The 13,177-nt window shown below is 35.8% G+C and overlaps 1 protein-coding gene across 2 annotated transcripts in view; it reads right to left on the reverse strand.

Moving 5' to 3' along the window:
• LOC127456679 (sodium/potassium-transporting ATPase subunit beta-1-interacting protein 2) overlaps window positions 1-13,177 on the reverse strand; it is a 253,204-nt gene that overhangs the window by 6,706 nt on the left and 233,321 nt on the right. For both annotated transcript variants that reach the window (XM_051725147.1, XM_051725146.1), the window contains one exon: window positions 7,598-7,679. In XM_051725147.1, the coding sequence (XP_051581107.1) occupies window positions 7,598-7,679 (82 nt within the window). The remainder of the gene's footprint in view (window positions 1-7,597; window positions 7,680-13,177) is intronic.

Consider the following 13,177-nt stretch of genomic DNA (forward strand, 5'->3'; position numbering starts at 1 on the left):
TGAAAAAAATGTAGTAAGATTTATGCTTAAAACAAGAAGAAAATAAAAACGTTTGCCAATGGGGTAAGAAAAATAAACTTGTTTCCCATTTGAAATAATTTTTTTTACCCCATTGGCAAATAGTAACTTTTTCATTTTTTAAGCATAAACCTCACTAAATTTTATATCTTGATATCTAATGCCATTTCGCTTGTCAATTAAATGTACATTGTTTTAAGAATTTTTAGATATTTAGTTTTACTGGAAAAGAAGACAAAAATGCTAATTAAATTGATTATTTGCAGTGTGTGAATTTTTTCCTCCCTTTCAAAATCTGATAAGGTTTTTTTTTTTTTGCTATCTTAACTATACACAATTATATGGTCAGTTGCATTTTAGTATTTGCATTTAGAATGCAATTGTTTTCCCACTATTAGACGAACAGACCTGCGACCCACCAGTTCAGAACCTCTGATCTAAGCAACATTTTCAAATTCTGAACATTTGATTATTTTTAACATGAAAAACAGTGCATGGAATAAATCAACACAATTAGACCCACAGTATCAGCTGTGAAGACTGATTGACTACTTGATTGAGTGGTTGTTTTGTAGCTGGGTGAAACAAAGCATCTTTTTGTCTATGTGGGTTTTCATTTCATTGTGTTGGTGGGCTTCTGAGTTGGTTCTATTCATTTAATTTCAGTTGAACTCTTTGTCTGCCCTTCCAACAAATGATTAGCTGTGACCTTTTTCCGCTTTTCATTATTCTTTTTTTCTCCACGCTCAATCACTAAACACACAGTCACATATTTTCACTGAAGCATGTGTCGAAAAAATCTACCCCGTGAAATATCAAAATATGCCATCTGATTATGGATGGACCTGCCATTTAAAGCACTCCAATGCATTATGTAAAAGTGTGACTCTGACATTTACAAAGGCAAGAGACTCGTGACGCGACAGAATGATTTAGTCAGCCGGCCATGTAATAAATACAACACACAGGCTGACAGTGAATATGCAGTGCATTTTCAACAAGATACCTTTACCAAATAAGACCAGGGTTGCACTTATGGGTAAAGAGGGGCTGTAGTTCTTTTAGAGAATAATTAATTTTCTCTGTTGTCTTTCTCTGGATTCTGTGTAATCCTCATTAATCCCATTTTTTACAGCATCTATTCCCAGTAGACAAGGATGGATGGATCTTAGAGTTGCACAAAGCATTGTGACTTGTCACTGATCTAGAAGCCCATGTAATTTCCCCTTTCTGCTGTGTATTGTTATTTAATGGAATAACAGCATAAAGGTGTATTTTATTTAAAGGTGCACTAAATAAATTATGTTTTAAATTATGTACATCTCCATTGGATGGAGATATTAATGGCCTAGAAAAACCCTTCAATTATATGACACTTTTTATTACAGAATTAATTAATGAGTGACAAATATTCCTGCGAGTTGTGAAACTCTATGCCTGTAAAAATATGTTCCAAATCATTGTTAGAGATCCTCTAATGCAAATGTTTTGGAATACATATATTGTTATTGTTATACACTCACTGAAAACTTTATTAGGAACACTATGGTCCTAAAAAGTGCCCAACGTGGTCTTCTGCTGTTGTAGCCCATCCGCCTCAAGGTTTGACATGTTGTGCATTCTAGGATGCTATTCTGATCACTACTGCTCATTACAATTGTACAGAGTGGTTATCTGAGTTACCATAGCCTTTCTGTCAGCTCAAACCACTCTGGCCATTCTCCACTGACCTCTCTCATCAACAAGGCATTTCCGTCTGCAGAACTGCCGCTCACTGGATGTTTTTAGAGACAGAAAAACTCAAACCAGCCCGCCTGGCACCAACAATCATGCCACAGTCGAAATCACTGAGATCAAATTTTTTTTTTCCTCATTCTGGTGGTTGATGTGAACATTAACTGAAGCTCCTGACCCGTATCTGCTGATTTTATGCATTGCACTGCTGCTACACAATTGGCTGATTAAATCGCACGAATAAGTCAGTGTACAGGTGTTCCCAATAAAGTGCTCAGTGAGTGTATATTCAATATATTTTCACTTCCCTTTTATTAATTTGACACTTTTGTTGTTGTTATTTGTTTGCTTTATTGTATTTTTAGTGCAATCACTTCTGTAATAGTTTTAATTTCTGATATGTGAAGCACTTTAGGCTGTATTTTATGTATGAAAGATGCTCTACAAATAAAATTAACATAACTAACACGCAAGAAAAACACAGTGTCATATTGGCCAAGAAAATTACTTGCCCTTTTGTGTTATCGTTAACTCCTTTATGAGCTTCCACTTTGCTGAAAATGACAGGGGGTCCTATTATAAAAGGATACCTTTATAGGAATTATCTAGGGACAAACGCTTCAGTATTATGAGTGAATCAGCTCACTCCTTCACTAATCTAAATCCATATGGGCTCCTTTCTGATTACATGTCACTGGCAGAATTCCAGCCTGCCTTTTTCCTGTCACTGGACTCAGATGCTGGGCAGCTCAGCTGTGCCCTTCCTTCCCTGGAGGATGGCGGGGGATGTTCCGGCTGGTATTTTGCCGTCGGTGTCACTTGTGTGCCAGGACTGGCGACAGGCACATTTGGAGCCCTGCCAAATGTTTTCACATCACATTGGCTGAGCTCACCTATGGGCCAAAGATGACTTTGGATGATGCCATTTTGACAGTACAGTTAATTTTATTATTTATTTTTATTTTTATTTTTTTTAGCTAATACCGTATAAAATAAATCCTAAATCCTAAAATTAAATAATAAATTATAATCAATTAATTAAATCAAAACCCTATTTTTTTCTTAATAAATATTCCTGGTTTTATTGCTCATGATTCATCACAGGACTTTATACTAAAGAAAAAAAAAAAAATGAAATTAATAATGTTTCATCAAAATGTAATAACTTTCTCCACCTCTGAAATGACTTTCCTTTCTGCTGATGTAACCAGGGACATTATATCACTGTCCACCTTTCACAATCCAATCAAACTGTGATAAATTAAATCAAGTGTTGTTCAATATTATTTTCCTCTGAATATTCCATTTTAGTCTGAAATACATTATATTATAGAAGTTAAATGCATTGTGAATGTTGCATTTACAAATTATTTTTATGAAAGAAGGGTTAGCATCAAAAATTCAAACAAATATTATGCATAATTTTGCATTTAACTCATTTTCAGTGACTCTAACCCAGTGTAATTTAATAAAGGACAATACTTGCCCACCTGGAACTGATTTTCACTGGCCCCTTTTACCTTTATGATGGCATATTGTTTTCTAACAATAGAAAAACAGTATGCAATTTAATTTATGTCAATTAGTTTAAAATATTAAAATAAATTATCAATCTAGGTAACACACAATCTAGGTTGTTAGTTACCTTTAAAATGCAATCAATATCAAATATCCTAACACAATAAACACTTTGCTAGAACACATTTTAAATAACAGGACGGCAAGTAACATTTTGAGTTTTTAAACATTTATATACTATATAAAGATATATCTGGTTCATCAATTTCACTTTCGGTGGCATTTTCACCCCGAAGCCTGGTTGATTTTATAAAAATTATGTGACTATGGTAACATTTCTGCAGAAATTATATTACATGGCTCCTTACACGTACAGTTGTGCTCAAAAGTTTGCATACCCTGGCAGAAATTGTGAAATTTTGGCATTGATTTTGAAAATATGACTGATCATGCAAAAAAACATTTAAGGATAGTGATCATATGAAGCCATTTATTATCACATAGTTGTTTGGCTCCTTTTTAAATCATAATGATAACAGAAATCACCCAAATGGCCCTGATCAAAAGTTTACATACCCTTGAATGTTTGGCCTTGTTACAGACACACAAGGTGACACACACAGGTTTAAATGGCAATTAAAGGTTAATTTCCCACACCTGTGGCTTTTTAAATTGCAATTAGTGTCTGTGTATAAATAGTCAACGAGTTTGTTCTCACGTGGATGCACTGAGCAGGCTAGATACTGAGCCATGGGGAGCAGGAAAGAACTGTCAAAAGACCTGCGTAACAAGGTAATGGAACTTTATAAAGATGGAAAAGGATATTAAATGATGTCCAAAGCCTTGAAAATGCCAGTCAGTACTGTTCAATCACTTATTAAGAAGTGGAAAATTCTGGGATCTCTTGATACCAAGCCACGGTCAGGTAGACCAAGAAAGATTTCAGCCACAACTGCCAGAAGAATTGTTCAGGATACAAAGAAAAACCCAAAGGTAACCTCAGGAGAAATACAGGCTGCTCTGGAAAAAGACGGTGTGGTTGTTTCAAGGAGCACAATACGATGTTACTTGAACAAAAATGAGCTGCATGGTCGAGTTGCCAGAAAAAAGCCTTTACTGCGCCAATGCCACAAAAAAGCCCGGTTACAATATGCCCGACAACACCTTGACACCCCTCACAGCTTCTGGCACACTGTAATTTGGAGTGACGAGACCAAAATAGAGCTTTATGGTCACAACCATAAGTGCTATGTTTGGAGAGGGGTCAACAAGGCCTATAGTGAAAAGAATACCATCCCCACTGTGAAGCATGGTGGTGGCTCACTGATGTTTTGGGGGTGTGTGAGCTCTAAAGGCACGGGGAATCTTGTGAAAATCGATGGCAAGATGAATGCAACATGTTATCAGAAAATACTGGCTGACTATTTGCATTCTTCTGCACGAAAGCTGCGCATGGGATGCTCTTGGACTTTCCAGCACAACAATGACCCTAAGCACAAGGCCAAGTTGACCCTCCAGTGGTTACAGCAGAAAAAGGTGAAGGTTCTGGAGTGGCCATCACAGTCTCCTGACCTTAATATCATCAAGCCACTCTGGGGAGATCTCAAACGTGCGGTTCATGCAAGACGACCAAAGACTTTGCATGACCTGGAGGCATTTTGCCAAGATGAATGGGCAGCTATACCACCTGCAAGAATGTGGGGCCTCACCTGTTTAGAGCACCTGTTTAGAGTTGGTTAATTTGCTTATATGCATTGTAAAGTCCAATTTATCTTTTTGTTCCCCAGCATAAATCAGCATCAATAGTATGCCAAAATATGTATGTTGTATTTAAGAATAGGGAGGTGAGGGTTAATTTTAAGTTAAACTAAATGGTATGTTCCAATTAGAAAAGGCAGGAAAATTTTCTATTTAACCCAGCCACCACTAAGAGAAAGGACAAGATGGACAACGAGTGTTTGAGCACATGGACAAGGTTGCTAGTGCTGCTTGAGCGCAGTGTACTCTGGCCTCCATTGTTTAGGGAGGGGAGTAGGTTCTTAGTACCAAAATCAGGCCTAACATTTAGACAGTTCTTTTTTTCTTTTCTTTTTTTTTTCTTTTTTTTTTTTTTTTTATGTAACCTTGTTTTTATGACTGCTTTTAAACACTATTTATTTGCACAATTTGCACCTCTGATGGATTAAACATCTTTTTGGAATGTCAGTCCTTCTCTCTGGTGTGATTCTCCTTGTGACTGCTCAGGTCCCTATCACACTCTCCATGGCAGACAACATGCATAAGAATATGTATCCATAACCTCAACATGTTCACATACTTTGATGAACTCATTTTTAATAATACAATTATTTAAGAAATACTTTGAATCCACGAATTGCATTGCTTTTGTTTATGAAATGTACAGTACTGTGCAAAAGTTTTAGGCACTTGGGAAAAATGATGCATAGTGAGGATGTCTTCAAAAAGGATGCCATAAATAGTTTTCATTTATCAATTAACGTCATACAAAGTCCAGTAAACATAAAAAAGCTAAATTAATATTTGGTGTGACCACCTTTGCCTTCAAAACAGCACCAATTCTCCTAGGTACACCTGGATGCAGTTTTTCTTGGTTGTTGGCAGATAGGATGTTCCAAGCTTCTTGGAGAATTCACCACAGTTCTTCTATCTATTTAGGCCTTAGTCTCAATTGCTTCAGTCTCTTCTTGTAATCCCAGACTGACACGATGTTCAGTGGGGGGCTCTGTGGGGACCATGGCATCTGTTGCAGGGCTCCCTGTTCTTCTATTCTAATCTATTCTATTCTATTCTATTCTATTTGCAAAAGTAATGTTTGGGAGTCTAAAATGTATTTTTCCTATTGACACACTAAAGCTGAAGATATAAATAACCATCTTAAGACAAATGTTTTTGTGAAGCATCTTATGTGCCTAAGACTTTTGCACAGTACTGTATAATTATTTCAGAAAAAGGCATTTTCTCAATATGCACTTGGCTGTGTACTCACAGAATGATGCAGCAGCATAGATTCGATGCAGAAGTATAAACTGGCCTTAAGCCAAATCCTTTTAAATCTCCCACCTCTGAGCATTCAACTACCTCCTCATAAACATTTAAGCTGTCAACAGAGACGAAGCAAACAGATCATCTCCCCTAATATTGACCTAAGCTATTATCCCCACCACACTGACAATGATATTATTTTTTTAAGGTGTTCCGACTGGGATACTCCATAGAGTTTTGTTATGCTCTTGGGTTGTCACGGGCCACCTCCCAGAAAAACACTTTCCAGTTATCTTATATGTCCAGTTTTGTGTCCAGTTGAGAATGTTTTGCACCCAGACACAAACAGGATGACTCAGTATATAACTGAAATTAGAAACTAGTGCTGTAACAAAAAAATCTATAATGAAAATACTGCCGTGCCAAGAAAAAACACAGTACAGTAACTACACATTTCTGTCAAAATTGAGTTGAGTTGAAAGTGGGATTCTTTGACTATGATCAGATGACAGCTAAAACGTAAAAAAAAAAAAAAAAAAAGAGCGTGAAAATTGTATAATGTACGTTTAGCTGGACAGTAAAAAACAACAACTTTGAAGGCATTTTTCTGTGTTGGCGTGGATACTGTGTTTTGCTTTGTAGGGCAGGATAGTCGACACTGAATCTTCTATAAGTTAGCCCTTTTTTTGCTTTTTGCACAAAGAACCTCCATCAGTGACATCACATTTTAGAAGTGACCCCCCACCCACACACACACACACACTACACACACACATTTCTATGGAAAAAAAAATGCATTTTAAAAATGGCAGAAGAAAAATGTACAACCCAAGTTGGCCAAAGCCTGGGCTTTAAAGCATGTTAAGATTACATTATTTTTTATTAATAATAAATAATTGTTTTAAATATTTTTAACAATGTCATAAGTATAGATTCATGTGGCCAGATTGGCATGTCAAGTGCTCTAACAGATTGTTTGTGCTGTCTAATGCGATTAACATGACATACTGTATTGCATGTATTTATCATATTCATTAACGAATCAAAGAAATAATCAACAAATAAATCAATTATTAAAATAGTTCTTAGCTTCAGCCCTACTGGAGACTACATCTCAGACATGTTAGGGAACAGAGAGCATTGCCAAGATTTTTGAGAGGTGAGGATAAAAGTTAACCAAAAGAATATAGCGTACACCAAATAAATTTGCCCTGAAGCGCCAACATTTAATAAAGCACTGCTGGAACTGCATAATATTAATAATATTTCAAACCATACATTAGATTCATTTTGATTTAAAACCCATTGTGTGTGCAGTACTTACATGTACATTGGTTGTAGTTGCAAATGCGATGTCTTCTGTGGCCCTTGGTAACCATACGAATCAAACCCTCCTATAAAGTCAACTGTAGAAATAAAGAGAGAAGGAGGTGGGAAAAGAAAGTGATATTATAATACTGAATTCTTTTAAAGACCCCATGAAATAAAAAGGGGAGTTTTGTGGCTTTTTCTCCTTGTGTATTAATGTTGAAACTAGGGATTGGCATTTTCTGGTAATTTTGTAGTCGAGTGCTCTAATCCACAAAAAACAAGTACCCTACTCGTAAATTAAAATTCACGTTAAAAATAAGACCTATAACATGTACGCTACCGGTCAAAATTTTTGAAACACTTCTTCTTTATTAGTTCTTTATTATAATTTTTTATTATAATTTTTTTTCACATTTTAGAATAATAGTAAAGTCATTAAAACTATGGAATAACAGAAATGGAACTATGGGAATTATTTTGTGACTAAACAAAATCCAAAATAAATCAAAACTGTGTTAAATTTTAGCATCTTCAAAGTAGTCACCATTTGCCTAGAATTTTCAGACATGTACTCTTGACATTTTCTCAACCAACTTCTTGAGGTATCACCCTGGGATGCTTTTTAAACAGTATTGAAGGAGTTCCCATCTATGTTGGACACTTATTGGCTGCTTTTCTTTATTATTTGGTCCAAGTCATCAAATGTTTCATTACATTTTAGTTTTATAATGGCATAAATGAATATGGTGGCACAGTTATATTTCTGTCTACAAAACTCATTTCAAACATTTCAGCATACGCCTTCAGATCAAAATATTTTTAAGATCATGAGAAACATTTCAGTCAAGTGTTTCAAAACATTTGACCGGTAGTGTACGTGAAATGTATAATTTGTTTTATTCACAAATGTTACCAAGCACAGTTTCAAAATAAGATAACTTCAACAAACTATGCTTTTCTTTTGGGAAAAAATTTAATAAACAAAATGCATTTATAAAAATGTCAAACAAAAAAGATTTAAAAATAACAGCAAAAATATTTTCTCTCACCCGGAGCTTACATAGAAACCAATACTGACGGCATGAGGGTAGTGCACGTACTGTATATAAACTACATAAGTCTACATAAAGGCTATCACATTTTTATCATTTCACATGTTATTATTCATAAAAACAAGTGGCTTTTTAGACAACATACTCTGGCCGTGTTTAGAGGTTTAACGCACACACACACACACACACACACACACACACACATACTGGTCTGATAAGTTCTGAGATTCTTTCCCACATAAAAGCAGATCCTTGTCCGTTGGTTTGCATGACTCCAACAAGAACTGAATATAAACAGAGTATAATTCAATATGAATCGAAATATTACAAGTATAGTCTTGTAATATAATTTGGGTTTGCTTTAGAAGCACAGACGGTCGTGTCTAGAAGGGATCCCTCTCTCGTCAATCTTGTGAGATTCTTACACAGCGATAATTTGAAGTCGCGCAGCAATGAGGAGCGCTCGTAAAAGATTTATTTTAAATGGTCTGTTTTGATGATCAGTTCAAGCTCTAAAATAAATATTTCACATAATAAATTTTATAACTTTAGCTCTACATCTGCTGCTGTCAGTCATGAGATATCGTTGGTCACTAAGAAGTACATCACTCAGATTGTCAGTCTGACTGGGTGGGCAAGTGGTAACATATTTGCCCCTTGTATAACAAATACTGGGTTCTAATCCACTCTTGGCAGCTTTATGTTTTTTATGATTTAATGTTTTTAATTTTCTCCCCAATTTGGAATGCCCAATTCCCAATGTGCTCCAAGTCCTCATGGTGGCGTAGTGACTTGCCTAAATCCGGATGGCAGACGATGAATCTCAGTGGCCTCTGCATCTGAGACCGTCAATCTGTGCATCTTATCACATGGCTTGTTGAACATGTAACGTGTGGAGGCTTCACACTATTCTCCGTGGTATCAACACACAACTCACCACATGCCCCACCAAGAGTGAGAACCACATTATAGTGACCATGAGGAGGTTACCCCATGTGACTCTACCCTCCCTAGCAACCGGGCCAATTTGGTTGCTTAGGAGACCTGGCTGGAGTCACTCGGAGTCAAAAGGAGGATTAGAACTCAGGTCATCTGCATAGAAAAAACACATTGACACAGTTTTATCACACTAAGCCACTGCAGAGACACTAAAGGAGCAGTTTGTCTTTAATGGCACTGTTTCCACCAGACTATTTCAGTGCAAATAGCCACACTATGTGGCAAGTATTTACACCTAGTGCAAACAGTCACTCTATGATAATGATGATGATGATAATAATAATAATAATAATAATGTGATATTATTGATATTATTTAAGTTTCTAATGCTTTCCATCATTAATACGCTGAGATGCGAGCAATATATCATAACATAATGCGCATGCGCGAGAAGTTGACGAGAGAGGGATCCCTTCTAGACGCGTTATTTCCCCCCCACCTGTATTCCGGCAACTCCTGCGATTTATATATTTAAGCGTCAAATGATTGGACAAAATGTATCTATACATCACCAGCTTGACAACGCCTTATGATTGGATGGTTATCGATTCTATAACTTCTGACACTTTGTCGTTCTAACAGTAGAAAATCTATTTGTGTTTTTCTTTTTATTAAAAGTAAATGGCTGAATAAATGTACTGGAAAGAAAATAGTTCTTATATGTGTTATATGTGACATATCACTTTGTCCTGAACAACAATGAGTGATATGAATACGATTTTGCCTGGCTTCCACATGGTTTAATTGTATGCCAAATATAAGAATATAAAAAATCAAGGTAACTACCACTTCCCATGAGAGAATGTTTTTTTTTTTTTTCGTAATTAACTATTTCAGACTTTTCTGAGAATGCTGTGGAAAAGAAATACATTATTGTGTAGAGATGGAATGAGAAGAAATTCAGTTTTAGACCATATGGAAATTGTTTATTTTTATACTGAAAATAAAATACAAATAAAAATTCAGTATTTATAAAAGTGAAATTAAACAGTTGTTCATTTCCATAGGGGAGGAAGCTTAATTTTGAAGCCAGGCAACAGTAATGTAGATAGTTTTTTTTGTCCTGACTGCAATATTGCTAAGTACAGTGAATTGATAGTAAGCCCATAGCCACCCTTGGAACTGAAAATATTTCAAGGTAATTTTATTCAAATTAAAGCATAACTTGAAATGATTGAATAATATATGGAGACAGATGCATTATTATAATTTTAAGACAGCAAGGTTGGAAAACAACATTTTTAATTCACAGTTGACAGTGTATTTCTCACTTTTCCGTAAACCAAGAAATATAAAATCTTCAATAATTTCTTACCATATTCCTAGAAACAGAGAAATATTTTAGTCCTTTTTGTACCGTAAATCTACACTTTCACTTTAGTAAAAAAACAAAAAAAGGACATAAATATTTATCTGTTTCTCACCCACATCTATCATATCACTTCTGAAGACATGGATTACACCACTGCAGTCTTATGGATTACTTTTATGCTGCCTTTATGTGCTTTTTGGGCCTTCTGAGTTTTAGTCACCATTCAATTGCACTGTATGGACCTACAGAGCTGAAATATTCTTCTAAAAAATCTTCATTTATGTGCCACAGAAGTCATACACATCTGGGATGGCATAAGGGTGAATAAATGATAAGAGAGTTTTCATTTTTGGGTGAACTATCCCTTTGTTCTAATTGTTAATTTGAAATATTATTCTTTTTAATAAACATGTAATTTACATGACTTTTAATGTCTTGATATTAAGTTTGCTACACAAACACACTAATAGTTTAATTGATAATTTAATTGAAGTTTAAACAATCTACCTATAGTTAAACATTCTAAATGATTAAAAATGAATTGCAGAATTAATTAATGATAAGAAGTTAAATATAAGAAGTGGCAAATTGTTACATATCGTATATTTAGCTGAATGGAATATACTGTATAGTAAAGAGGTTTATCAGTTGTATAGGACAGAAGAGAGTAAAAACACACACACGTTCATCCACTGGAAGCTGCGATGTTACATCGCCCCCATTTTAATATTAATCGACAAAGCTGTAAACAACTTATTTAAATGCATGTGAGAGTTTTGTCTTGTCTAATGTTAACCATTTAAAATTCACACTGAACTTTTAATGCAATTTATACGATATGGGCTGCGTCCAAACCAGGAAAATGCTGCCTCCGGAGGCTGTATACGGAGGTAGGAAGGGATCAAGGCACGTCCGAATCCAATGTTTGTGTCACATCCTGTCTAATGAGATACCTTCATCTGATCGATTTTTGAAGGCAGCATAGATGTCTCCTTTGCTGCCTGTGAAATCCCATAATTCTGTGCGTGCTGATCCACAGCGGTTGAGCTGAAGAAAAAAATGGTGGCCGAAGAGGCAGTTGATAACCAATTTGTGTATAATGTAAGTTTTTTCCAACTTTTTCCAACTTTTGATTTACTTTCTTGCGAGAAATGAGTATTGTAGTTATGAAATATACACTTGGTTATCACCAAAACTCTTGATTTTGTTCTAGATTATTAGACCATTTTGGATCGGTTGGATGAATGAAGCAGACGTGTTACATTTAGTGGGCACCAGATGGAGTTAATCAGTTGCTAGTATGCTAGCAACAAGGTGATGTTACATTGCCTCAGTAGCCTGTCCAAAACCAGTTTCTGGAGGTGCCTTCATAAGCAAATGCTGTCTGTTGACTGATATGGCAGCGAGGCAACAAGACAGCTACCTTTGGTTTTGGATGCAGCCATGATGTTCCTCTGATTACTATGGTTACTAAGGCTATATGATCGACTTCTCAACTACCCAATCGTAGACCGCTTGTAAGTAGCTCTTAGTAGCCAATCCGAACGCAGGAGGTGGGACCTACCAGAATACGGGTGGGAAAAAAATAACGTGGCACAAACGGCAATATATCTTCTCTCATCCAACATCTCGACGACACACACAACCACAGTGCCTCCTGGTGGACTCAACTGTAACTGCGAGATTTGGTGAGAGATTCAGAGGGAAAATACAGTGCAATTCAGTGCTGCTGACAGCAGGCAAATACAGAAAGGATTTTTTTGGGGTTTTTTTTATAATCAAGTAGTCATTTTAATACTCGAGTAGCTGGTACAGAGCGAGTACTCAATTACTCGATTACTCATGCACATAGTGTATTCCTAAAAGTTGACTTAGTACATAAACACATAAAATTTACAATAGAAAATATTGATGACTCAACTTGCACTACACAGAATTTTTGTCCAATAAAGTGCTCTTTAGATTGAGAATGTCCCACCCCCAGTACCACATACAACCAACTAGCAAGTAGCAAATCATGGTTCATCTCTGTGATGAAACTAAAGCCTATTAACCTAATTAAATAAAATAAATAAAAAGCAATTTGCAACCATATGTTCCACCCCAACTTCCTGTTTCAATTGGAAATATAGAAAAGAATACAGGATATAGAAATACAGGAAAGAAAACTGGTCACTAAGCCATTTTATAGTTCATATATGCATGTGTGTGTGTGAGACCAGTGTGATAA

The sequence above is a fragment of the Myxocyprinus asiaticus genome, chromosome 19, assembly GCF_019703515.2.
Source record: "Myxocyprinus asiaticus isolate MX2 ecotype Aquarium Trade chromosome 19, UBuf_Myxa_2, whole genome shotgun sequence".
Taxonomy (NCBI): domain Eukaryota; kingdom Metazoa; phylum Chordata; class Actinopteri; order Cypriniformes; family Catostomidae; genus Myxocyprinus; species Myxocyprinus asiaticus.